This window comes from Notamacropus eugenii, chromosome 1 (assembly GCF_028372415.1).
Source record: "Notamacropus eugenii isolate mMacEug1 chromosome 1, mMacEug1.pri_v2, whole genome shotgun sequence".
NCBI lineage: Eukaryota > Metazoa > Chordata > Mammalia > Diprotodontia > Macropodidae > Notamacropus > Notamacropus eugenii.
In genome coordinates this window covers 54,306,729-54,334,253 of record NC_092872.1, presented here as the reverse complement: position 1 = coordinate 54,334,253, position 27,525 = coordinate 54,306,729, and the positions used below count along the sequence as shown (strand labels likewise).

At 35.2% G+C, this 27,525-nt stretch overlaps 1 protein-coding gene and 1 pseudogene across 4 annotated transcripts in view; one reads left to right on the top strand and one right to left on the bottom strand.

Annotated features, from left to right (window-relative positions):
• The window catches only part of RAB11FIP3 (RAB11 family interacting protein 3), a 153,915-nt gene that overhangs the window by 71,345 nt on the left and 55,045 nt on the right, over positions 1-27,525 (top strand). For 3 of the 4 annotated variants that reach the window (XM_072601714.1, XM_072601706.1, XM_072601720.1), the window contains exons 3-4: positions 356-444; positions 27,088-27,299. In XM_072601714.1, coding sequence (XP_072457815.1) covers positions 356-444; positions 27,088-27,299 — 301 coding nt within the window. Of the gene's footprint in view, positions 1-355; positions 445-1,769; positions 1,801-27,087; positions 27,300-27,525 lie in introns of those variants that run through there. The other variant, XM_072601727.1, reaches the window with a different exon arrangement.
• LOC140499841 (costars family protein ABRACL pseudogene) lies at positions 12,451-12,858 on the bottom strand (annotated as a pseudogene).

Below are 27,525 nucleotides of genomic sequence, written 5' to 3'. Positions count from 1 at the left end.
TCCCAAAGAATTACTAACTTAGTGGCCAAACATGTTGGTAATGCGTCTGTCTCTGGGAGACTGTCCCTCAGACAATAGTTTTTATTGCTAATATAGTCAAGACTTTTCCATTTTAATGTAATTTGCTAGATTTTGTCTTTATATCTTCAGTTTTTATCACAGTGGCTTGTCCATAGTTGGTACTTAATATATGTTTGTTGAATTTATCAAAGTTTGTGCTATATTGATGAAGTCTTCAATAATCCAGGTATCATCTCTGTGCTTTGATGAGATATTTGAGTAGGAAATACAAGTGTCATACCAAAAGACATATGCTTAACTGAAATGACTAAAAGCTATATTCTTTTTCCTGTAGATCCTGAGAGCCAGTTGTATGACATTGGATATGTCCAGGAAGATTCCCATGCCTGCCCTGATGAGTTTGATGACTTTGTTACATATGAGGCAAGTATCATGAAAAAAATCAGGGGCTTGTGGTAGGAGGCATATTTATTTAATACAATCTGGTATTTGGCACATAATAAGTACTCAAAAATGGTTGTTGTAAGGACTCTGATTCAGTTAATGAAACAGACCAAACTATGAAAAGTATTTTAATTTATTTGTTTTAAATTTGCTTTAACGAAAGAGTTTGATTTTGAATTTGAATGTCAGTGGTTTTGGTATGCAGTACAGGGAAACTTTGGATCATTGGGGTGATAGTTATATGTTTTGAGTTGCCATAATGTTTTTTAACTGTTTTACCAGAAGTGACTCTGTGTATTTTATCAGACACTGATTAAGTACCTATCATGTGGAAGGCCCTACTCGAGTCCTTGGAGAGGCATGAAGATCTCTGCCTCACAAGGAGGGAATGTAGTGTGGTATCTGAATTGCTGGGCTTAAAATCAGAAAGGCTCAGATTCAAATCACACTCGCTATGGGGACATGGGCAGTTAATCATAGAGCTAGACAAGTGGGTTGACCAACCTCAATAGAGAACTTTGGAGAACACCCACACTTAGGCAATGACTTGTGCATAATGAGCCAGCAAAGGATACTAAGGAGTGTCCAGACAGGAAGGAGGATCAGGAAAGAATAGTGTCATGAAATGTCAAAGAAGAGAAAGTGTCTAGTAGGACAAGGTGGTCAGTAGTGTCAAATTACAGCAGAGAGGTCAGGTAGGGTGAGGACTGAAAAAAAGACCATTTGATTTGGTGATTCAAAGATCATCCATAACGTAACCAAACCATTTAACTTCATTCACTAAGCCTCAGTTTCACCATTTGTAAAATAGGGATAATAATACCTCAGAAGGATGTTAAATGAGGGTTAAATGAAATACTGCATATTCAGCATTTTGCAAGTTGTAAAGGCATTATACAAAGTCAGTAATTACAGACTGGCATTGGGAAATGATACATGTATATATAGCTGAATATAATACAAATTTAAATTTTAGTGCTGGACACAGTAATCATTAAAAAGGGTTGTAAGGACTGCATAGGCATGATACAAAGTGCTATATAATCAGATATGAGCAGATTGACTTTGTTGTTGCTGTAGGTCTAACTGAAGCCCAACACTTCTGAAAATAGATGATAAGGTCTCCTGTAACTGCTTAGTATTCACAATTGCTGAAGAAGGACATCTAAGAGCTAGCTTTTATAAACCCATGCTTTGAGATATGAATGAGCACCCTGTGTAAACTAACCTCTCAAAGTCTGTTGTCAAACAGGACAGAGCAGAATGTTGTAGATATTCTGTGATGTCAGAATCCCCTTTCTATTACGTAACCAGAAAAGGGCAGCTCAGAGGACTGTGAGTTTTCTTTTTATCAAAATTTCCTTTAAAAAAGAAATTTCAGCCATGTTAGGAAGATTGACTAATCTATGCTTTTTAACTTTGCCTTCTCTTCCTCCTTCCAAATGTAACCAATGCTATTGTTATAGTGACTTGTTTTTCACCCATAATTGTAGGCCTTTTGTTCTCCACTAGTATTGAATTTTGCAGTCTGAAAGCACAGTTAACTGGAGATAAGTTGTTAGAATTATCCTTTTACCAAACTCTTTCCTGGTTCCATAGAATAAGAATAGACACAAGGAGAATTAATATCTGACTGGCTCTAAATGTTTCTGAGAAACATTTCTGAGAAAGACTTTAAAATGTACTTCAGGCATTTAGGAGATCTTTTAAGTCTTAAAGGCTAACTTGTAATGTGGAAAAAGCACTGGACTTGAATCTGGCCTTGGTCCTAGTTCAGTTTGCCATTTACTGGCTTTATGATCTGGGCAGATTACTTAATCTTAATTTGGCTTCAGTTTCTTCTTGTAAAATGAGAGGCTAGATCCATCCTCATCATCCTCATCACCATCCTCATCACAATAACAATTTGTATAAGATTTTATCAGCAACTTTGTGTGTGTGTGTGTGTGTGTGTGTGTGTGTGTGTGTGTGTGTGTGTAAATGTGTAAGAGAGCTGGCCTTTGAGCCAGGAAAATCCAAGTTAGTGTCTCACCTCCAGTCCACACTTAGCTGTGTGATCCTAAGCCAAGTCACTCACCCTCTTGCAACTGAGCCAAGACCAAAAGTTGCTGTGAAGGGGTTGACTAGCATTGATAGTGGGAGTTTTCAAATCCAGTAGTTCCCAATACCAAGAAAATCGCCAGGGCAGTTTTTCTCTATTCCTTTACTGCTCTTAATGTACAAAATGCTTTACATACGTCATCTCATTTGATCCTGTTATCATCCTTGTAATTACTATAAGTATGATTATTCCCATTTATAACTGGGGAAATTGGGACTCCAAAAGGTCAAGTGACTTGTTCATGGCCAATCAATAAAGTACTTATTAAGTGCTTACTCTTTGCTGGGCACAGCTAGGATAGAGGTGAAATTTGAGTGTAGGATTTTCCTGACTCCAAGTCCAACATTATTTCAGCCATAGTACAGCATCTTTCACAAGGGAAAGATTTCAGCTCCCTGATTACATTTTATTTATTGTTGTTGTTTTAATCAATATCCTTAATACTTAGAGAGGTGTATATATATATATATATATATATATATATATATATATATATATATATATATATATATATATATATGTATATATGTATGTATATGTATATGTATAGATACATATATATGTGTGTGTATATGTATATGTTACTGTTACACTTCAGTTACATACTCTATCTTCATGTCCCCAATGAAAGTGCTATCACTTAGACATGCTATTACTGACAGGTCTTACTGGAGCCAAAGAAAGGGCTTTTAAAAACTGGGTGTTTTTATCCTGGTTATCATAAGGAAGTTAGAAAGAAAAGAGTCAGAAAGGCTCATGATGATCTTCAGCATTTATACTCATCAATCCCATGCCATCCCTAGGTTATGGTGAATTGAATTCCTTGCCCTAAGCCCTTTCTTTAGAGAGAGTTCCCATGCTACTTTATCTGGGCACTGACCCAGGAGATGGTCCTTTTATTGAACACTTTCCTGGTTCCATTCAATAAGAATAGACACTTGTCTCTCTGAAGAAGAAAGGATATTTAAGAATCTTACAGAATAGCCATACAATCAGAAAGCACTAATTAAATCCCTACAGTATATCAGCCACTGTGCTATATGCTGAGCATAAAATAGAAAAGTGAGACAGTCTCTGCCCTTAAGCAGCTTACATTCTGCTCATGTTCACATGTAAAGATATGACCTATACAAAATAAATGCAAAGTGATTTGGGAAGTCAGGGTACTAAAACCTAGGGGAATCAGAAAGAGATTCTTGCAGGGGCTGGCACCTGGTGCTGGGTGAAAGGTGCTGGGGTTTCACAGAAGGGACCAACAGCGCATGGAGACAGCAGATGGTGGCTTGTACTGTGAGGAAATGGCAAATGAGCATGAAGTGTATGAGTGGGAGTAATGTGTAATCTACCCTCCCTGGGAGGTTAGATGGAGTCACATTTTGAAGGACTTTAACTGCCAGAGGAGTTTATATTTTAGCTTGAAGTTTATGGGGAGCTCCTGAAGGTTCTTGAACAAGGGAGTGATATGTTTAGAATGGGAAGATGATCTTGGTAGCTGTGTGAAGGATAGGTGGATATGAGCAAGACCAGCCAACACACATGAACCCAATTATAGGCTCTTAGTCCAACCATAGATGATGAGCCTGGACTAAGGTAGTATTTAGAATATGGAGTACAGGACAGTTGAGAGATGCTGAGGTAGAATTGACAAATCTGATGTATGAAAGTAACATGCCCTACCCCAGATCAATAAGGCCAGAAGGTAGGCTCTCCTCCTTATTCTTTGACCCCCCCACCCCAAAACATATATTCTGTAGTTTTTATGCCTTGTTTTCCCCTTCAAAGTGGTCCTTGTTAATTTTTTACCTTGTTTAATTTTACCTACATCACAGTATTCTTTATTCTACCTCTACCCCTTTAGGATATGCTACTAGGAGAAAGTGGTAACACTGCTACAAGCAAATCTCTTACCGTTTATTGTCCACTCATTGGCTACAAGTATATTAAAAGCATAGGTCATAAGCTCAGGCTTTGAAGTCAGGAAATCCTGATACCACATAAAAATTTGGCTCCTAGTGCTGGCACCATCTCTTTTTTGAGTTATTGCTTCCTAGATGCCTTACCATTTTTGAAATCTAACAAGGGTGCAAAGGAGTTATGCAATTATTGTGATCTGTTTAAAAAAATAACAGATATAGAATTGTGGGCTTTACAACTAACATAAGTACAAATGTATACGTATATACTTGAAGTATGTTTATATATGTGTGTGTATGCATATATATTTGAAGTATGTATAGATGTATATTTTACCTATATCAAAATATTGATTTGTTACCAGTAAAGTTATATATAATTATATGTAACTATTATATAGGTATATATATATATACCTATATAATTAATTATATTAACAATTCAGTTTTATATATACATCATTTTATTAGTCAGATTTATAATAGGTCCCGTTCTTAACACAAAAAAGAGAGAATGAGTTTTCTTTTGGGGGATGGGGAGGCAGGTCTCTGACTTTATCAATAGGAGGACTTCTTTGTATGAAAACCCTATTCACTGATAGAGATTAGCAGCTTGCCTACTACTAGGTTAAGTGATTTTTCCCACAGTCATATAGCTATTATTATATTATTATATGTCAGTATTATATGTCAGCACTCATAGTTTCCTCACTCCAAATATGACTCTCTATTTTTTTAAGGAGTTGAAATAAAATTTTAGAGACTTAAAATAATTTAAAGTAATTCCATTCCCCCAAACATAGCAGAGTTCTCTCTCAGTGGAGCTAATCATCTTCTTGAACCTGGGTAAGAATTCAGAACTCTATTGTAGCTAATTTTTTTTGTTAAAAAAATTAATTTAGACTTTGGAGATGATTCTTAAATGATACCTAAGATGTGCATACAACCACAGTAGTTATCTAATTTTGAGGGAGGGAATTATGATATTTTATTATTTCTTCCTTATATCTCTTTCTTTGTGGATTTTCGTGTTACAGAAAACTAACAGCCTCATAAGTAAAGATTTTCAGAGAACAAATCTCTTGAAGATGATACAATGCCTATGCTACTTTGAAAAAAAATTAATTCTTATGTTCAGTTTACAATCAAAATGGGCCAAAATATATTATGCTAATGGTTAAAATATATTTCCAAAATAGAAATGAGAGAAGTTCTCATTCTTACCATCCTTTTGATCATCCACATTTAAAACCTATGTTGTGATGTCTTTTTCACTGGACATTACAATGAAGGAGTGACTGTATTTAATTTGACTTTATTCATAGACTGTAAATATGACTAAAATGTAAATGACTAAAAATATTAATTTCACTTGAACACTTATTGTATTGAATCCAAGAGAAGTAATAATTGTAGTGTTTCTGCCACTAGTTAAAGAAATAAAGATTTAGCACATAAAAGATTAAAGGAATTCAGGCTAGAAATGAACCTTAAAGATTATTGAATCCAACCCTTTCATTTTATAGATAAGGAAATTGAGGTCCAATCAGATTAGAGAACTTGCTGAAGGTAATACAGCTTCTAAATAGCAGAACCAGGATTTTATCAGATCCCCTGACTCCACCAGCATTCTTTCTACTCTGCCATGTCTCTCAGAGGAGCAAAATAAGGTTTAGAAGGTTTATGCTTGCCTAAAGTTGTACAAATAATAACTAGCAGGTCCTAAAGAATCTTGTCTATTTTCAGTTCAGCAAACATTTACTAATTGACTGCTGTGTGCAAAGCACTGTGCTATAGTGAGTAAGATGTGCTATTTAGATAGATGTACTATTTAGATAGATATTTTCATGAAAAATATTACTTGGTAGAAATATATGACATGCTTCTTAATAAACCTAGCACAAAATAATGCATAAATCAGTGAAAAAGTTCTGGATGAAGTTCGAAGTTTGAATATGATCATTACCAGTGGAGGGGACCAAGAAGTTAATGTGATTACCCAGATTTGTGCCCAAGAAAGATGTCTGCTAGTTGATATAAAAAAACAACTTGAAGTAAGGAAAGGGGAAATGGGAAGGTAGGTTAGGAGACTACACACACACGTACACACATGTATGTGTATGTATGCACACATGTGTGCATTTACATGCATGTATGTGTGTGCGCACATGCATATATTCATATATACATACACACATGTAAAGTCCAGATAGATGGTATTGAGAGCCTCTTACTAGGACAGTAGCAGTGAAAATAGATATATGGAATAGATGTTTTATAGTAGGATCAGTAAAATCTGATAACTTATTGCATATGAGATTATAGAAGAAAAATTTATGGTAGCACTAAAGCTATTAGCCTGGGAGAGAGTAAATAAATGGTGATATTACTTATAGAAATAGTGAATTTTTCCTTGATTTTTTTTTTTTATGTCCCAGTTCTTCAATCAATAGTAACTTTTTCATCCTTAGGTCACTAGTCTTTGCTTCTATCTTCTTAATATACTTTTTATAAACTGTTTATTTGTTCATAATTCATCTTCAGAAATCCTCAGAACAACCAAAATCAGACTTTTTTTATTTCTTTCATTCGTTCCTGAATATTATGATCCAAATCAAACCAAAAGCCCCATAGTTTGTTAAACTCTAGAATAGTTCTCCAAAAAATAATTTAAAACCTTCTTTGTTGGTCATTTTTAAGAACAGCAAATTGCCTTGACAAAATACAGCCTCTTTCAAAATACAAGCCACTTTCTTCCTTTACTTGTCTACATCAAAGTAATGATAGAGCTGATTTGAAGGAACCATCTTACTTTGGAAGAGTGTGGCACTGGCATTATAGTTCATGCTATTTATTTAAATTTTTACTGATTTCCTCTAAGCCAAAACTAATTTCCTTTAAGTTTTCCCTGATTTGTTTTGAGCTTTCTTTGGGCTTGTGGTCTAGAACTAAATTTGCTATCTTGGGCAATACAGACTACTTAAATAGCATTAGTGAAGTAATAATGTCTATTGCACACTGTAATGCAACACTTCCCTCTGCTGGTTATACATAGGTACAAAATTCTTGTTTTTAGGCAGCAGCTCATGGAAGATTGTTTTAAGAATGCATGTAAAAGATTTGCTCAACCTTTTGGAAATAAATTGTGTTCCTGTGAAAAATTTGAAAATAAATTTTATTAGAATTAGGGAAATGTCTTTATAAAATTTTAACTGTCTTCAGAGGAGTAGAATTAATGGGAAAACTATATAGCAACTTAGTGGGAAATAGAGAAATTCCTCTTTTTGAAAGTAAGTACAAGTTTAACCAATATTCTTTTATGTTTTAAATTAAATAACAGACATTTAGATGGAAAGGGCCTATATTTTATCAAAATAATTTCTAATTTATTATAGACAAATTAGGCACCTTTCTTATTCTTAACTATGACCAACAGAAGAGGTTTAAAATTATTTTTTATAGAATTATTCTGATATTTAACAAGCTACTGGCTTTTGGTTTGACTTGGTCCATAATAATCAGGAACATTTTAAATGGAAGATACCTAATTTTGGTTATTTACTTCTAAGGAAGTTGTTGGAAGTTGCCCTGACATTTTTTAGTATACTGGATATTGTAGTATGATTATGATCTAGTATACTGGTTCCCAGATGTTCTGTACCAAAAGAGCCTTTTGACTACTTCCTAAATTGCAGGTTTCCCTGTCCCTAAAATATAGTTCTTCACACTTCACATAAGAAATCTTATAGATATTTGTAGAGTTGAGATTGAACAGAAGGAGAAGAAATAGGTGATGTTGTTTAATCCTTATTGGCACCCCACTTTCATAGCTGTGGTAGTTAGTAAAAAAAAATGTTGAGGTTTTCCAAGTATGCTAGCAAAGTGGCAAGGATGGAGTGATGAGGGCCCTCTAGGGTGTGGGAGAAAAAAGGAACTATATGAAGGTGTTCCTAAAGGGAGTAATTGGCAAGGCACAAAGAGATCCAGGCTAAAGCAGAATTGATAGCATAGATAGCACACAAAAATTGTTTCTAATATGCTTTCTTCCTTCCTGTCTCTCTCCCTGCTGCTTTCTTGGTTACTGGAGGATTGGGGAGGGGAAGGAAGATGAATGCTAATAAAAATGATAGGAAAATGTGTCTTTGCACACATATTATTATCTTGAAGGTTAGTAGGTCAAAAAAAAAAGCCTTTCTGTTTTGAGTGTTAAGGCTAGTTTGTTAAAAAAACAAAACTCAACATGGAGTACTTCCTGAACTTTGGTTCTCTCCTCCCTTGGTCAGAAATAGTTGGATGTTTAATAGAGCATAGCTGGAAGCAGATTAAACTTTTTTGAGGTGGTGATGCACTTTGAGGTGAACACACACATTTCACCTTGAAGAGACTCCAGCCACATTGCTCAAAAGGAAGGCTAAATTCATGTTAGCTCAAAGAAACCAGAACTTAAATGCAGTTGGAAACCTCCTAATGTTGCAGGTAAGAAGTTGAGTCTGTCTTTAATAGAAAATAATTTATTTTGAAATAAATACTTGGCATAGTCAATTTCAACTCTTTGAAGTGTGTAATAAAATTTTTAAAAATCAGTAACTGCCAAATTATAGGTGTTTGAACTAATTATTAGCATTCCTATTTACTTTGGAAGAAGGGAAAGAATATACACTATCTTTGTATACACAGAGCATACGGAACCAGGACCAAAAAATGTTCACTTATTCTTAAATTATTAATTTGACCTCTGATTCTTTAACATTTGTGGTTCTTTGAAGATGAACTAGTGCTAGCTAGTTAATTACATTTTGTCACATAGTATAGTAAATTTGTCCAATGTCAAGATAGAGTTGCGCCATGTAAAGAAAAATCTTAAAGCATTTGTACATTACAAAACTTATTTTAAAAGGTGCTGGCTTATTTAGTTAGCATTCTATGTGTTGGTAGATTCATGGGCTTGTAGACATTCCTAAATCTTACTTAGCTATTCAAAATTCAATTAATTTGACTTACTTTAGAATTCAGAATATATGCAAATCTAGTAGACTATAAAAATACACAATATATTTTAAATAATTTTTTTCTAAATGAAAGACATTTATCTAGTTAGCTTGTGAAGGAGTTTTCCAGGTAAACATATATAGAGGGCACTATTTGTTAACAAAGGACTAAAATTAATTCAGAAAAGAAAGAGGTTTGAAAGACTGTAAGGAAGTAATAAAAATAATCTTACTAGGAAAGTGGGACAAAAACATTTCTCTAATGTTAATTGGTTTGAAACTCAAGGGTGTTCATTAGGCCAATTATTAATTTTGATGCCCATAAATGAACTCTCCTTTTCCAGCACAATTCCTTTTAGATCTTGCACCTCTTTTTTATTCTTTCTCTTTAGCATGTTGTTTCCTAAACTTTTCAGGGGGACTGTGGATAACTTTTGTTAACTTACTAAATTTCCTAGACATGTTTTAATATTTGTTTCTCCACACTTGATTCTTGTGTCAGCTTTATATATTCCCACTGGAAGTGCCTTACTATATTCAGAAAATATCTAATATAGATGTTTAATAAATATTTATAACAATGCTGAATAGATTAGATCCCTGTAATACTCAATTTGACAATGAGTATTAAAAGGATTGATAAATGTGAAAGTAAAGTACCTTGTAAATTAAAAGATAAGTATTATATACAAATGTAGTTTTGCATCTAATTTAACTTTTTTTGAATGATAAAGAAGAGTGAAACTTTCTTTAAGAAATGTGGAATTATCATGGACAGAAGTTGGTGGTATACTTTTTTTCCTTAAGAATCTGCATTCACTGATATTCAAATGCAAAAGATTAGATTCTCATTCTGATGCTTTGACTCACTGAATCCTGTTAGAGCTGGAAGGAACCTTTGCCCTCATCTAGCCAGATTCTCTCATTTTACAGATGAGGAAACAGAAACTCAGAGAAATACGGTGTCTTGCCCTAGGTTACGCAGGTAATATACAATGGAACAAGAATTCCAAGATTTTGGCTTTAGATTTTGTGTAGAATAAGTCAAGATTGACTTTTTTTAAAGATTCCTATGTTGAAACTATTTCTGCAATTAGCTGTTTCTTAGGGTTAAACTGTTACTTTCTAGAGGAGCTTCAACTTAAGGTAACACTGGTTACTGATTGAATAGTTACACGTGATATCCTTGCAATTTGAATAAATAGGTTTAATATTTGTGACTCTTTGTCAGATCTCCTTATGGAGAAAAAAAATACTCAGTTTCAATAACAAAAATGATTTTTTTCTAACATACTCTTCAAGTTTGTGTGTTACTGAGCCAAACATAAGCTTAGGTTGATTATCTTCGGATAAGAGATTGATGAGAGATGAAAATGTCACAAAAGGTACTTGAATCTATAAAGGTAAATTTAGATGCTTTATATAAAAAATCACCACAATCCTTTAAAAAGAATTATAAAAATATCCTTTAGTTACGGTATTTGGAGAAAAATTATCAAGATATATTTTACCGCCTACTTTTATCCCTTTCTTGGGGAAGTATGAATAGTGTTTAATGTCTCAGACAAAATTCTGTAGTTTGTCTGAGGGTTTATTAGTTAATGTTTGAAAGGGAAAGCAGTCCTGTTCTGCAGATCATTGTGCTTGCGAAACACTGGAGAAACACACACACACACACACACACACTCACACACACACACAAACATGGTTTGTTAAGAAGGGTCAAGTTGTGGGGTAGTTAAGATTTGTTGTAAGTGGTGTTTTATAATTAGATTTTTTGTGAACTCTAAAGGTTTGTTAAAAATGTAAGAAGTTTAGAATTCTATGACTGTAATCTTTAAAAGTCTCTGAATTATGTTGATGCTTTATTATATGTATTTATAAATTATGCTTTAAAAATCACCATTTCCAAGAGAGTATAAATGACATGTATTATTTACTATGTGGAAGGAAGAGAGTTTAAGAATGATTTCTCAAGAGAAAACAACTTTAAAAATTCCCTTTTCATTGAATTTCTTATTATCTTTCTTGTCCCTTGCTCCTATGATTCTAAATTTTTGTTTCTTTAAAAAAAATTTTATTTTTAAATTGAGCACCAAAAAAGAATATTTCCATCCACACAGAAACAAAACCAATGCAACCAAGATTAGGAAAGCAGAAAACTGGGGAAAATTTTTTTTGTAGCAAGTGTGTCTGATAAAAGCCTCATTTCTCAAATATATAGAGAATTGGGTCTAATTAAGAAGAATACAAGTCATTCTTCAATTGCTGAATGGTCAAAGGATATGAATAGGCAATTTTTAGATGAGGAAATCAGAGCTATCTATAATCATATAAAAAATACTCTAAATCATTATTGGTTAGAGAAATGCAAATGCAAATAACTCTGAGGTGTCACCTCACATCTGTCAGATTGGCTAATATGACAGAAAAGGAAAATGATAAATGTTGAAGAGGCTGTGGGAAAATTGGGATGCTAATGCACTGTTAGTGGAGTTGTGAACTGATCCAACCATTCTGGAGAGCAATTTAGAACTATGCCCAAAGGACTATATAGTTGATTCAATAATGTCACTCCTAGGTCTATATACCAAAGAGATTTTATTTTTCTTTATGCAAATGGCTTTATTACATATTAACTGGAGATTTTGGCCATCAGATTAGGTAAATCACCATTATTTGTTGTTTTCACATGATGGCAACAATTATTGAATTCACTTTAAGTATAGATTTCAAAAACAAAACATCCCCTCCCACCAAAAAAAAAAAAAACAAAACCCCATAACACCACACGCAAACACACACACAAATTTCATTTCCTACATTTTCAAAATGTATTCCTGAGAAAAATAACAGTTATCATTTTAAAAAAAATATTGTAATGCAATACACCAACCTGTTCTAAGGAGTACAAAAAGGACTGTCTTCTAAAATACAAGTCTTTTGATTACAAAGTTATAGAAAAATACATTAAACACTTTGATATTTTTTCTTTCAAATCAGAATCCTATCCTTAGTTTATCAGAAACAAAAACAACAATGCTTAAATGATACACAAATTACATCAATTTTGAAGCAATACAACCTCAACATCATCATGGACACCTTGTAAGAGCAGTTCTCCTTTGTAAGTTACAATCTTCCAATGCTTGGCTGCCTTGAGGGTTCCCACTAGGGCTTCAAAGAGGTTGGCACATCTATCATCCTGGAAGAGCACTCTAAACTTCACACTTAATTTTCCATTAGCACCTGTTGTACCCAGATGTTGCATTTCTTCAACCAAGAGGTTAATTTCATGTTCCACATTCATTGTGATCTCCCAGTCCTCAGTCACTCATTTGGGTGGGTGGGGGTTTCTTTCTTTTTTTTCTTCAATAAAAAAGGATTTCGGTGACTGCACAGACCTGGTTGTCTTCTGCCAGACACCAGCAGGAAGAATGGCAAGGAAGGAAGCTTAAGAAACAGAGAGAAAGGTGTCTGAGCCCAAAGAGATTTTAAAAAAAAGAATTGGAAATTGAAGGGATGTCCAACAATTGAGGAAGAGTTGAACAAGTTGTGGTATATGATTTTAATGAAATACTATATAAGAAATGACAAGCAGGATGGTTTCTGAAAAACCTGAAACCTGCCTCAACCCTCTCCTCTACCCATTGAGAAGGCAAGAAATGTGATACCCATTTTACATATGAAGTCATACAAAACATATTTCTATGTTAACCATGTTGCAAAAAGAAAGAGAAAGAAAGGAAGGAAAGAAGAAAGAGAAAGAGGGGAGGTGGAGCCAAGATGGCGGAGTAGAAAGACGGATCTGTAGACCCTGTCATAGCCCATAAAATACCTGTTAAAAATGACTCTAAACAAATTCTAGAGCAGCAGAAGCCACAAAACAACAGAGTGGAAGAGATTTCCAGCCCAAGACAGCCTAGAAGGTCGACAGGAAAGGTCTATTACACCAGGCTCATAGTGGAGCACAGCCCAGTGTGGACCACACAGTTCAGCAGGAACAGGACCTGGAGCAGGCTTTGAGGTGCCACTGGCAGCAGCAGTTCCCAGATTGCTCAACTCACAAATGCCAAAGACAGCTTCAAAGGTCAGTGAGAAAGTTCTCTCACCTGGATGAGAAGGGAAGTCAGCTTGGCCCTGCTGGCAGCAACAACTATAGAGGCAGCATCCATTTTTGGATGCCCTCAGTCTAAAGCTCCTGGGGGAATTGAGCACCTGATCTGGATCTCAGCCCTGAGTGGCAGCCCTGGGGTGAGGAGGAGGAACACTGGCTTGGTGGAGCTGGTGGAAGCTCTGGAGAGGAGACCCTATTGGCAGATCTTGGACAGAACAAAGTGCTTGTGGTTGCTACCAGACAGAGTGCAGGCCAGGAGAAGAGTAAACTCCTCTCCCTTAATTGTGTCATCTTGGAAGAACTGAGAACTTAAACAAGTTCCCAGAGTATACCCTCCTCTTGACAAAGGACTCAAAAGTCAAGTAACTGGCTGGAAAAATGCCCAAAAAGGGAAAAAAAAATAAGACTATAGAAGGCTATTTTCTTGGTGAGCAGGTATTTTCTTCCATCCTTTCAGATGAAGAAGAACAATGTATACCATCAGAGGAAGACCTAAAAGTCAAGGCTTCTGTATCCAAAACCTCCAAAATAAATATGCAGGTCATGGAAGAGTTCAGAAAGGGTTTTGAAAATCAGCTAAGAGAGGTGGAAGAAAAATTGGGAAGAGAAATGAGAGCGATGCAAGAAAATTATGAAAAGCGAGTCAATAGCTTGCTAAAGGAGACCCAAAAAATACTGAAGAAAATAACACCTTTAAAAGTAGGCTAACTTAGTTGGCAAAAGAGGTCCAAAAAGCCAATGAGGAGAAGAATGCTTTAAAAAGCAGAATTAGCCAAATGGAAAAGGAGGTTCCAAAGCTTACTGTAGAAAATAGTTCTTTAAAAAATAGAATGGAGCAGATGGAAGCTAATGACTTTTATGAGAAACCAAAAAATTTAAAGGAATGGGTGTTTTATTTTGTCAAAAGCTTTTTCTACATCTCTTAATATAATCATAATCATAAATCATAAAATTTTGTTGTTTTTGTAGTTGTAGTTATGGTCAATTATGCTTACACTTTTCCTAATACTGAGCCAGCATTCCTGGTATAAATCCCACCTGGTCATAGTGTATGATATTTGATATATTGCTGTAATCCTCTTGCTGGCATTTTATTTAAGATTATTTAAGATTTTTCCATCAAGATTAATTAGGGAAATTGCTTTATAGTTTTCTTTCTCTGTTTTTCTTTCCATGGTTTAGGTATCAAAACCACATTTGTGTCATAAAAGAAATTTGGTAGGAGTCCTTTGTCTGTTTTTTTTCAAATAGCTTATATGGTATTGGAATTAATTATTCTTTAAATGTTTGGTAGAATTCATTTGCAAATCCATCAGGTTTATGGGTATTTTTCCTTAGGGAGTTCATTTATGATTTCTTTCAATTTATTTTTCTAAGACATGGTTATTTAATTCTTCTTTTATTAATCTGGGCAATTTGTAATTTTGTAAATATTCATCCATTTCACTTAGATTGGCAGTTTTACTTGTGTATAATTAGGCCAAATAGTTCCTTACAATTGCTTTGATTTCATCTTCATTGATTGTGTATTCACTCTATTCATTATTGATACAGGTAATTTGGTTTTCTTCTTTCTTTTCTTAATCAAATTAACCAAAGGTTTATCTTTTTTCTTACTTTCCCTTTTCTTTCTCCTCTTTAAACCTTCAGAACAGAATTAATATTTCCCATCACCTCTGTTTTTCTTATCTCTCTCCCTCAATACTCTATTTTATTAATTAATTTTTAACATTCATTTAAAATTTTTTTTGAATTCTAAATTTTCTCCCTTCTTCAAGCCCTTTCCCCACCCATTGAAAAGACAAGCCCCCTCAATACTCTGAAGATATTAAGGTTTATAAGAGAATACTTGTTTCTTTTCTTCCATTAAAATATTAGCACTATATCATCATATAGCTGGATTTTCTTTCTAACTTTCTCAAAGTCCTACAGCCTTTGGAACAGAACTGCCTTCAAAACCAGCTGATTTGCTTCCAGGCTGGTTCCTATAGCCATTCCTTTTACCCTCCATTTCCTTTTTTCCTCTCTTCAGATATCCTGAGCAAAACTAATCCATCCTCATCACCTTGCTTTTTCTTATTTATCTCCCTTAATATTCTTTGAAGGCATTAAGGATCATAAGGGAACACGTAGCACTGCGTCATCGTATAGCTCCATCCAGTTACTCAGATAAATTTTCCTTTCTGCAGTTTTCTGGAATCTTATTTGTTTCAAAGTTCTTACTCAGTTTGGTCTTTTCATTAGAAATTCTTGAAAATCTCTGTTCCATTAAAGTCCCATTCCTCTCCTCCCCCTTCCCTGTCCCCCTAGTTATTCTCAGCTATGCTCTATAAGTTAATCTTGATTGTAAACCTATCTCTTTTGCCTTTTCAAATACTCTACTCCAAAATCTCTCTACTATAATAGAAGCTGCCAGGTTTTGTGATTCTGACTATAGATAACTGTTTCTTTTTGGATATTTACAGTAATTTTTCTCTGATGTGGGAGTTCTGCACTTTGACCAGGACATTTCTGGGCCTTTTCCCTTTGGAATGTCTTTCAGGAGGTGATTCTTTTCTATATTTACATAACTGTTTAGTTCTAATAGAACTAGGCAGTTTTAATTTATAATTTATTGAAATATAGTATTCAGTCTTTTTTGAAAAAGAAAAATTATTTTCAGGAAGCATCATGAATCTTAAATTATTTTTCTTTTACTTGTTTTACACATCTTTTTTTTTTTTTTTGGTATCTTGACATTCTCTTTTCCCCCCATTCTTTTGATTTTGTCCTAACATTTCTTGCTGTCTCATGGAATTATATTTATTTGGTCTATTCTGCTTTTCTGGGATTTTGTTTCTTGGGTAAGCTTTACCACTTTCTCTCCTATGGTTCTTATTCTCCTTCCAGTCCTTTCTTCAAGAGTTTATTTCCATTTTTATCTCATTTCTTCTAGATATTCATGTCGTTCTTGTAGAGAATTTATTTTTTCTCTTTGTGTCCCTACTTGAAATTGTTACAGTTTTTGGAGGAGCTCTCTAGTTTGCATTTTTGATAGTGGTCAGTGTTTCCTTTGAATTAGGAATTTCTCCGGTTTTATTTTATGAGTTGGGGCGTTGACTAGATTCAACCCCTGCTACACTTTTGGGTGGGGCAGTAATCTCTTCCCAAGTCCTTGTGTTAGCATCTATCAGTTTGGATTGGGTTCCTGCCCTGGATTTCCAGAACCCTCTCTCATATCTCAAGATACTATTAGAGATTTCAGAAGCACCAGGCCTGGGCTATCCTGGGCTATTTTGGATTATTCTGGGCCTTTTTTTCTGAAGCCTTGTGCACTTGCTATCTTCAGACACATAAGTTTGCAGGCATATGAGTCTGTCTCCTGGTCCTGCTGGGTAGCCCAGTGCTGGCATTGACATTAGGGAACGGGGACCACTTTCTTATTTCCTTGGGTCTTCTGGCTGATTTTTTTCTGTAGTTCTAGGGTAGAAAAAATGTACATATGGTAGTTAATCATACATTTTCTTGACCCTTACTCAGTTTGGTATTAATTTAAGGTTTTGCTGAAGTGTGTATTTGGGCGCTGGGCAGTCTCTTTCATTCAGGCAGTCATCTTGGCAGGAAGTACCGCATTTTTCTTAAAGCCAAAGTTTGTTTTTTATTTATGATAACATTTACTTTTCTCATATGAACTCCTACCATCCTGGTTTTTAGTGTCTTGCTCTGGCTCTTGGCATCAAGCTGTTTCTTAATTTACTTAATTGCCTTGCTATCATTTTATAGTTTATCTCTCCTACTCCTCATGCATCTCTGAGATGATTGTGTTGTTTTCATTTCCTTGAGGAGTCAGACATAGCAAGTAGGGAGTTACTCAGGGCAGGGTCTATTGCATGGAAAGTCTGATATGTTAGTCATATATTTTCCATATTTCCATTAAAAATAATTAAATAATGATCAAAAAGTCCATTTAAAAAACCCGAACATTTCCCTTTAAAAATTGGTTATTAGATTGATAGCTGAGAGATTCCAAAAGTTGAGTCATAAATATGATAATTGCTTGGTTGCCTTTGTTTATGAGAAAGGGTGAACATTTACTTGGAAACATGGAGGAGGGCAATCGCAGTGTAACTGGATTAAATTTAAATTTTGTAGTTTAATAAACTGTTGCTCTCTTAATCATTTTTTACGTTGAAAATTTCCCTCTTCACCCCCCAAAAAAGGATAAGTACCTGCTTGGAAAGAAAACTTCACTGTTTCCTCTGAACATAAGAAGAAATTGTCTCAGATGGGCTTTTTCAGGGCTAAGTAGTCCTCTTTCCCAAAATGGCTTTTAAAAATCTCAGAACTGTAGAGCTAAAAGGAATCTTAAGGATCATTTGAGCCACCCCATCATTTTACAGATAAGGACACTAGAAACAGGAGAGGCATATTTATCCACATCCATGCAGCTAGCACTTGGTCCAAAACATAAATTTCCTAACTTCTAGTTAGTGCATTTTGCATTATATCAGTTTACCTCTTTAAAATATGTCTAGGTAATGCCTAAATTTTTGATTTTTAAATTAATTCTGTATTTACTTCTTTTTTTTTAAAAAATGGAGAGCCATGGGCTATTAGACAGGTAAATCATGGAAATGAAAATACCATCATATACATAGACTTTATTTTAAAATTTGTATTAATGTCTTTTTAAAATTACTTTCATTTCCAAATATATCCTTCCCTTCTCCCATATTAGAAAACTAACTCTTGTAACAAAAAATAACAAGGAAGAAAGAAAAGAGCTGCAGAAAAGCAGTTCAACAAAACCAACTCACCACCCAAAACTTGTAGTTTATGCAGCGTTCTATATCCATAGTTCCCCACCTCTATGAAGAAGGAAATGAGTTGCATTTTAAAATGTCTTCTTCAGGGTGATGCTAGATCATTATAATAATACATATTCAGTTTCAGGTTTTTTTACATTATTCTTTTGCATTTTACATTGTTGTCATTGTATATATTGTTTTCCTGGTTCTGCTTACTTCACTTTGCATGTTTTTATGTCCTCTTATGTTTTTCTGTATTTGTCATATTTATAATTTCATACAATGTAGTAATATTCTATTCCTGTGGTATGCTCGTGTACTTCACTTTATTTAGGCTTTCCTTGGTCAGTTGCAATCTACATTGTTTCCAATTCTTTGCTGCTTAAAAATGCTGCCTTAAATATTTTGGTGAATATGGGATTTTTCTATCTTTTATCTTAGGGTTTGTGTCTAGGAGTAGAATCTTTGGTTAAAAGAACATGGATGGTACTTAGATTTTAGCAACGTATTGACAGAATTTCTCATGACATCTTTGTAGACAAGGTAGATATGACCTTGATGATAATTAGATGGGATTAGAAGTAGGTAGCTGACTGAGAGTGTTCATTAAAGAAACAATGTCATCTTGGAAGGGAGGTTTGTAATGATGTGGTTCCGTTCTTGGCCTTGTTTTGTTCAATGTTTGCTTTCTTTCTTTGTTTGTTTTTGAATTAGGGATTTGAATGAGGCCATATATTTCTTGCTCATCAAATGTGAATGACATGAAGCTGAGAGGTATAGGTAATTTCATTGAATGATAGAATTGGGATAAAAAAAATCTAGATAGGTTAGAACCATATCTATTAATAAAGTGAAAATTATTGAGGATGAAATGTAAAGTTCTATAATTGGGTTCAAAATATCAACTTAATAACCACAGGTTAAGGGAAGTGTTATCAGAAAGCTGCTCATGTCATTATGAGTGCAAGAATATGATGAGGAAGGTGAAAAAGGCTGATGTGCTCTTAGGCTATATCAGACAATAAATAAATATTTATTAAGTTCCTACTACATATTAGGCACTTCAGCAAATGCTAAGGATACAAATAAAAACAGAGTCCCTGCTCTCGAAGAACTCACAGTCTTATCAGGGAGAAAACATAGAACAAGTATGTACAAACAAGATATATACAGGACAAATGGAAGAAATGGCACTAGCTTTAAGGGAGTTTTTAATTTGTGGTCCACGTATATCTTTATTTTTGTTAACATTCAACTGAAATTTCACATTTCTTTTAATTATTTAAAAATATTTTTTTCTGAGAAGAGGTCCATAGTCCTCACCAGATATTCATGGGGCTCGTGGCACAAAAAAAGGTAAAGGTTCTTTTCATTCATTCAAATTCTCCTGGGTTGCATTAACAGAAGTACAGTATTCAGAAAGAGGAAAATAAGTAGCCTTTGGTACTCTTCTCTAGTTAAAGCTAGGTCACCTGGAATAATCAGGGTCAGTTCTAAATATACATATTAGAGAAAACACTGGCGAGTCAAAATTTGTGTAGAGGAAAGTGGCCAAATGTTAAGGACATGTGAAACAATGTCATATGAAGATCAGTTGAAAAAACAAAACCACACTAGGAATGTTTAGTTTGAAGAGGAAAATCTTTTTTGGGAGGGAGAGATATTTCTAAATTCAGGTATTTGAAAATCTGTGCTGTGGAAGAGGGATTAGATTAATTATATTTGGTCCATCCAAAAGGTAGTTAGAGGGAAAGCAAGTTTTAGCTCAATTGTTCACCAACAAAATTGGTATAGTCATAAAGTAGTTACAGCTATCCCTTCCACGTCATGGCTTTCCCCATTGAAGTTTTGATATATCAAGGGTTAGTGTATAAAATTAAATGGGAGTTTGGGGGGAGGTTTGTGGAAGCCACAGACAACACAGAAAAGTTTAGTAACTAAGAAATACATAAAATATGTGCATAGTATTATATAGTACAGTCTATGACCAAATACTTAACCCAGATTTTACAATGAGGTACTGTAAACACCCCATAAAAGAAAAGGGAAAAAAATTCAAACTTCTTCTTTGGTAAAAAGCAAGGGCCAAAAAATGTTACATGGATTTTCTAGATCACTGGGCCTCTACACCCCTAACCCCAGCAATATGGAAAGGAGAACTGTAGTTTCTTGGCACTAAAGGTTATTAAGCAGAGACTGGGTAACCATTTGTTAGACATAATGAGGAGGTTGTAGGGAGAATTTATGTTTCAGATGTAGAATGAATTTGATGACGGTGAGCTCCCTTCTAGCTCTAAAATGTTACTCACTTTCATTTTACAGGACTCAAAATGGATGGGTATATATGTGTAAATGTATACATATACATGCACACACTATATGTGTGTGTGTGTGTGTGTGTGTGTGTGTGTGTGTGTGTGTGTGTGTGTGTAATACTGCAACAACTGTTTTTAGCAAACTGGATTTTTTTCCATTCTGTGTACTTATAAATTTGTTAACACCAACAGACCTTCAAGTCATAAAATATTGATTACTTTTTCTAACCTACATTGATATCTTCATTAAACTAAAATTTGGATCGCAAGTAGAGCATGCCCTGTTTAATTATTATTTTTTAGTTTTTAGTTTTGTAGGTGGGTGGTAAAAAACAAGTACTAATTGTACTTTTAGGCAGGAACAGGACAACTTTGGTTAGGAATAGCCCGAAAGTGATACAAGAAAATACTTGGTCATCAGGTTTTCCCACTACAGAATTAAAGTACTCTGAAGAGATATTTGAAAAGGAGTACAGAAAGTTAAAATAGGGGAAAAAATAAAAAAAGATACACCCACTCATTCCCCCTCACCCTCAGGTGTGCTTTATCTCCATTGATATAGATTCTCTTTAAAAAAATTTTGACACTAGATCTATCCCCTATACCACAAACTATTGTTTTGGTGTTCTCAACATGTTTAACTTTAAAAATTTTTTTTTATGAATTCTGCTTTTAATCATAGAATGTTAGATCTGAAAAGGATCTTAGAGATCATATAACCCACTTGTATTATAAATAATAAATCTTAAGTCCAGAGAGAAGAATAGACTTGGCTAAGATCATCCTGCTAGTTATCAGTAGAACTTACTCCTAGGCAATTAGGTTTTCTGTTGTACTGCTTATTGTTTCTTATTCATGCATAGCCAAGATTATTTATATACTGGTTGACTTTTATATGGTTCTTTTTTTATAATAGTTTGCAGGTGATTATAATACTTATATGATTGACCAGTAACAGAGCATATAAAGAGTGCTGTCTTGGACAAGCTCAGGCTCTGAGGCTTGTTAGCTGTATGAACCTGTATCATCTCATACTTCTGAAATGAAATTTCTTCATCTAGAAAACAGGATTAGTAATTCTTGGACCACCTCACAGGGTTGTTACAAATAATTTTGCAAATGTTAAAAATATGAACTATTCTTATTTCCTCATTCGATTCATTCAAAGCTATTCAATAACTAATACTGATTAAGCTGTTTACAGCATTGTTCTAGCTACTAGAGATAAACAATCCAGATCTTAGGGAATTTGTAATCTAATAGTTTAAATTCATGAACTAACTTTTACTACCATAAATATTGGAGAGGATGGCTATAACATTTTTAAAGATAATACTTTTTAAAAGGTAAATTTAAGTAAACTTTTATTTTTTTTGCATGGTGTGCTTATGTGTATGCCACCTTGTGTCCCCAACTGTGTCATAATTAGCTTTAGGACAGAGGCTGAGTTTTCTTCTACTTCCTTCACAAGACTCAGTATGATGCTAGGTATATGGTAATTTTTAATAAATTCTTTCATTCAACAATTTATATGTCTATATGTGGCAACATCTTCCTCAAGATGCTAAATAGGGTATGAAAACAAGTATAAGACATGACACTTGAAATTTTCAGCAAAGTTATGAGTGAATGAATGAATAAAGCATTTATTAAGTGCTTACTATGTGTAAAAAGCACTATGCGGAGTGCTAGGGAAACAAATAGAAAAAAGAATTCCTGCCCTCAGGAGCTCCCATTCTAATGGAAGAGGGAAAGTTTCAGCCTTAAGTCTGATGGAAAAGCCCCATGGTCCTTAGGGCACAATGGCAAAACAGATTATGCCTGACAAAATTGTATCTCAATTATTTGACAGTGCTAAGGACTTTGGTGGCAATAACTTTCAGGAGCAGGTGTTATGCTGTATTTCTACAGGGGTGGCTTCCCAGAATGATGACCATGAGCATTGTATTGGAAACTCAAAGGCTCTTGCCAGGGTCTAAGGAGAGGTTATGGTCAAGGTGATGGTGGTGGTGGTGGTGATGGTAGTGGTGTGACCTGTCTGGCTCACTCTGCCTTCTCTCTCTCTCTTAAAGTATCCTACTGCTTCTGCCACACTCATTTGCCTGCCTTGTGTGGGTTAGTTGGTTGGCAGATGATAGGGATGGCTGGCCCCTTCTTTGCAGGAATTGCTTCCCTAGATGATAACAATGAGAACTGAGCAAGACTAGTATTCTGAGAGGGCAAAGCAAAGGGAAAGATGGAGGGCATCCTAGCAGTGGTGAGTCTTCTTGCCACCTGGCCAGCCTGGATGGAGAACCTTAGACATTATTTAAGTCATTAATGAAGTATATCTGAGCATGCTTTGCTTGAACTTTTTTATATGAGAAGTTTGAGCGTGGTATAGGACTTGCCTTAGAATCTAGGAGGCTTTGCTTGGTTCAACTCCTACCTTTGATACCTACTAGCTAGACCATGGGCAAATCACTTAAATTCTCACTGCCCTCAGGCAACTCCTCAAGACTATAAGTTACAGTTAGTCTGTCAGCAGGTATTTATTAAGTGCCTGCTATGTGCCAGTGCCAAATGAAAGACATACAAAGAAGGGCAAAAAACTGGCCCTGCTCAAGGGCCTCACAGTCTAATGGGGGAGATAATAGGCAAGCAACTCTGTATACACAAAATATGTGCATGGTAAATTGGGGATTGTTTCAGAGGGAAGGCACTTAAGATTAAGGCATACTGGAAAAGGCTTCTTGCAGCAGGTAGAAATTTTTTTTTTTTAAATTTTTTTATTTTTTTAATGTTTAACAATCACTGCCATACAATTGCGATTTTATCCCTCCCCACCCACCCCCCACTACCTCCCTCCCTCCCCACGACTGCATACAATTCTGTATAGATTCTACATATACTTTCCTATTGAGTATATTTTCACTATAGTCATGCTATGTAGTCAGACTAAGATAAATGAAAGAATCCGTATAACAAATCAGAACATGATACACAAACAGATACACATACACAAACATGATCTGCTACATTATGTGAGTGACTTCCATATTTCTCTCTCTGAGTGTGGAAGGCATTTTGCCTTGAGGTCCACCATTGGGATTTTTTTTTTTTTTCAGAAGTTCTTGTGTTATTACAAAAATCTAAGTCTACCAGAAAAAACTCTCACACACTGTGGTTGTTGCTGTGCATAAAGTTCTCCTGGTTCTGCTCCTTTCACTCAGCATCAGGTCATATAAGTCCTTCCAGGCCTCTCTGAAGTCTTCTTGTTCATCATTTCTTATGGCACAATAGTACTCCATTACATTCATATACCATAATTTATTCAGCCATTCCCCAATTGATGGACATCCCCTTGACTTCCAGTTTTTGGCAACTACACAGCAGGTAGAAATTTAGCAGAGAACTGAAGAAAGCCATCCAGAAGTAGAGATCAAGAAAAAGAATTGACAGCCAGTGAAAATGCTTAGTCTGGAAATGGGGTGTCATGTTTGAGGAACAGCACAGAAGGCCAGGGTCACTGAATTGGAGAGTACATGGTGACAAGTAATGTGTAAGAAGACTGGAAAAGTAAGAAAGGGCCAGGTTTTGAAGAACTTTAAAAACTAAACAGAGGATTTTATATTTGATTCTGGAGATAATAGGGAGTTACTGGAGTTTATTGAATGTTGGGAGGGGGGTGTGATATGGTCATACTTTCAGTTAAGGAAGATCAGTTCAGCAGGTAAGTGGAGAGTGGGCCAGAGCAGGAAGAAGCTTTGGGGGCACCAACCTGCAGGCTATAGCAATAGTCCGGGAGTGAAGTGATGAGGGCTTGCTCTAGGGTAGTAGTGGTGTCAGAGGAGAGAAGGAAGTATGTTATGGAGGTAAGAAACTGATAGAGTTTGGCAGCAGATTGGATATAGGGGAGAGAGTGAGAAATTGGGGATGAAGTCTAGAATTTGAGCCTTGGGGACTGAGAACATAGCTGTGCCCTTGACAGTAATAGGGAAGTTAAGAAGAGGGGAGTGTTTTGGAGGAAAGATAATAAATTCAGTTTTGGACATGTTGAGTTTGAGATGTTTGTGAGATGTTCATTCTGAGATGTCTTGTAGGCAGTTGGAAATACAAGATTGGAGATGAGGAGAGAGATTGGGGTTAGACAAATAGATTTGAGAATATCTGTGTACAGACCAATAATTATGTAGAGAAAAGCATCAGGTCAGAGGTCAAAACCTCGGGAGACCAGCCACTGTTAGATGTGGGTGACCTAGATGAAGATCAGCAAAGGGGATAAGAAACAGCAGTCAGGCAGACAGGAAGAGAACCAGGGGAGAGCAGTGTCATAAAAACCTAGAGAGAAGAGAATATTGATGAGAAGCGGTTGATTGGCAGTGTCAGAAAGCAACAGAGAGATCAAGAAGAAAGGACTGAAAAAAGACCATTCCATTTAGTCATTAAGGGATTATTGGTAACTTTGGAGAGAGGTATTTCAATTGAATGATGAGGTCAAAAGTCAGGCGGCAAAAATTAAGAAGAGAGTGAGAGAAAAGGTAATGTACGTACCTTTTGTAGATTGCTTGTCCAAGTGTAGTCACAAAAGGGAGAAATATAGGACAGCTGCTAGTCGGGATGGACACATCGAGTGATGATTTTTTGAGAATAGAAGAGACATAGTCATGTTTATAGGTGGCAGAGAAGGAGCCAATAGACAGGAAGAGACTGAAGATTACTGAGAGAAGGAAGGAAAGCTCTCTTAGAGAAGATGGAACAGAATGGGATCACTTGTACACTTAGAAAGGGTTGCCTTGGCAAGCACATGGACTGTTTCTTCATGTGAAATGGGTGAAGGAGAAGATAGTAAAGGGAGACATCTGACTGATATGAGATGGAAAAGAAAAGTGGGAGCACCTGGTGAGTGGCCTGTTTTTTCAGTGAAATATGATGAGGCAAAATTCTTAGCTGAGAGAGAAAGGAGGGGAAAGCTGTGGGAGGTTTAAGAAGGGATGAAGAGGCTTGGAAAAAATGCTGTGGTGAGTGGGATAGTCAATCAGTTAGGGAGGTGTAGAAGGATGACCTAATGCTGCAATGAGGACACAACTGAGAAAATACTGCATTAATTTGTAATTAATCCTGTCAGCATAGTATCATTTCTTCAGCTTTGTTTAAGGTGTTTCTACATTATTAAGTTCTCTGTGCTGATGAATTCACAGTAGAGGAGGAGAAATGAAAGGAGATGAGAGAATAAATGAAAATGAGAGTAGTATCACTGAAGGGATGTTGAGGCAAGGTCAGCCTGATTAATGGGAACTTCCTTTAACATTTTTCTTCTAGGCAGTAAAAATACTCATTTCCAAGTTATTGAACATTAATTTTTAAAGTTTTTTATAATACGTTTTGGTTTGCAAACTTTGAGCCCTTAAAAAGAGGTGACATGATTCTGAAATAAGAATCAAGGTAAAGTAGGGAGCAAATAGAATGCATATTTTCTTCATGGTGAATGTGTAACATTGTGTAACAAATGATGAAAAAAGAAAATTCAGACAAGTTGTAAGCAAAAAAGAGGTTGACTGTGGAATATGTTTGTACACCTAAATTGTGTATAATTTAAAAGCAAATGATTTTTTTTGTCACGTCAAACAATTCAACCCAATTCAGAATGTTTTAAAAAAAAATATTGATATATTTTGTTTCGACATAACATAACATAAGATACTGTCCAACTGAAATAACTTTCCCTACAAAATACATTTCTCCTAAACAGTTTGCTGATTTCAATTCAAAAACATATCTGTTGTAAACTGGAGATAAAAAGATATAAAGCAACATAGCCTTTGACCTCAAAGATCTTACAGTCTAGGAGGAGCGGTGAGGTGTACATAGAAATGTAACACGAGATGGAAAATGATTGAGTGCTTGGGAGAAGTCAGACAGTAGCCAGAAAATCAATTAATTTAAAAGTCAAACAAGGATTCTGTGTTTGGTTCTGGAAGTAATAGGGAGTTACTGGAGTTTGTTGAATGGGGTGGGGTAATATGGTCATACTTTCAGTCAGTTCAGTTCAACAGGTAAGTGGAGAATGGGCTGGAGTGGGAAGAGACTTTTGGGGCACCAACCTGCAGGTTGGTATTTGCCTGAAAGTCAATTAACCCACCTATTTAAATGACAAAACTGTGGATTTGATAGTCTCTATTGTATACTTGATAATGCTGTGTCCCTTATGAGTGCAGAGAAAACGTTGATGACAGTTTGTTTTGAAATACATATTATGGCAGAATAAAACTTTTTTTTAATATATAAAAATGTAGTTTTCAAATGCTGGAATAAAGAATTTGAAAATTGAAGTCCTTTGTGTTGGAAGATTATTCCTTTGAATTAAGTGTATGGAATTTAATTGTATGATTTATGTAATTTTTGTTTGTATTCTTTAATAGGCAAATGAGGTGACAGACAGTGCTTACATGGGTTCAGAGAGTACTTATAGTGAATGTGAAACCTTCACAGATGAGGATACCAGCACACTAGTACAGCATGAGATGCACAACGAAGTAGAGACAGACAGCGCTATCGATTCTGCTGGTCACTCAGAGTGCCCAGATGGCATGGAAGAACCGGAGAATGGGACGTTGCTCCTCACACCTGACAAGTACGTATACAAAATTGTTATGAACTTGAAAAATGCTTTCTTTAAATAGTAAAACAGGTACACTGAATATTTGGTATTAATAGTAAAATCTTATTCAATAAATAGTAGACCAGTCAATTAAATTTACTTGTCAAGGCAGTTGTCAGAGTAAATCACTGCTTAATGTGACAAGTCGGACTAAGTGACATAATATCTTGCAGATCTCATACAAATAATTTAGCTTGTG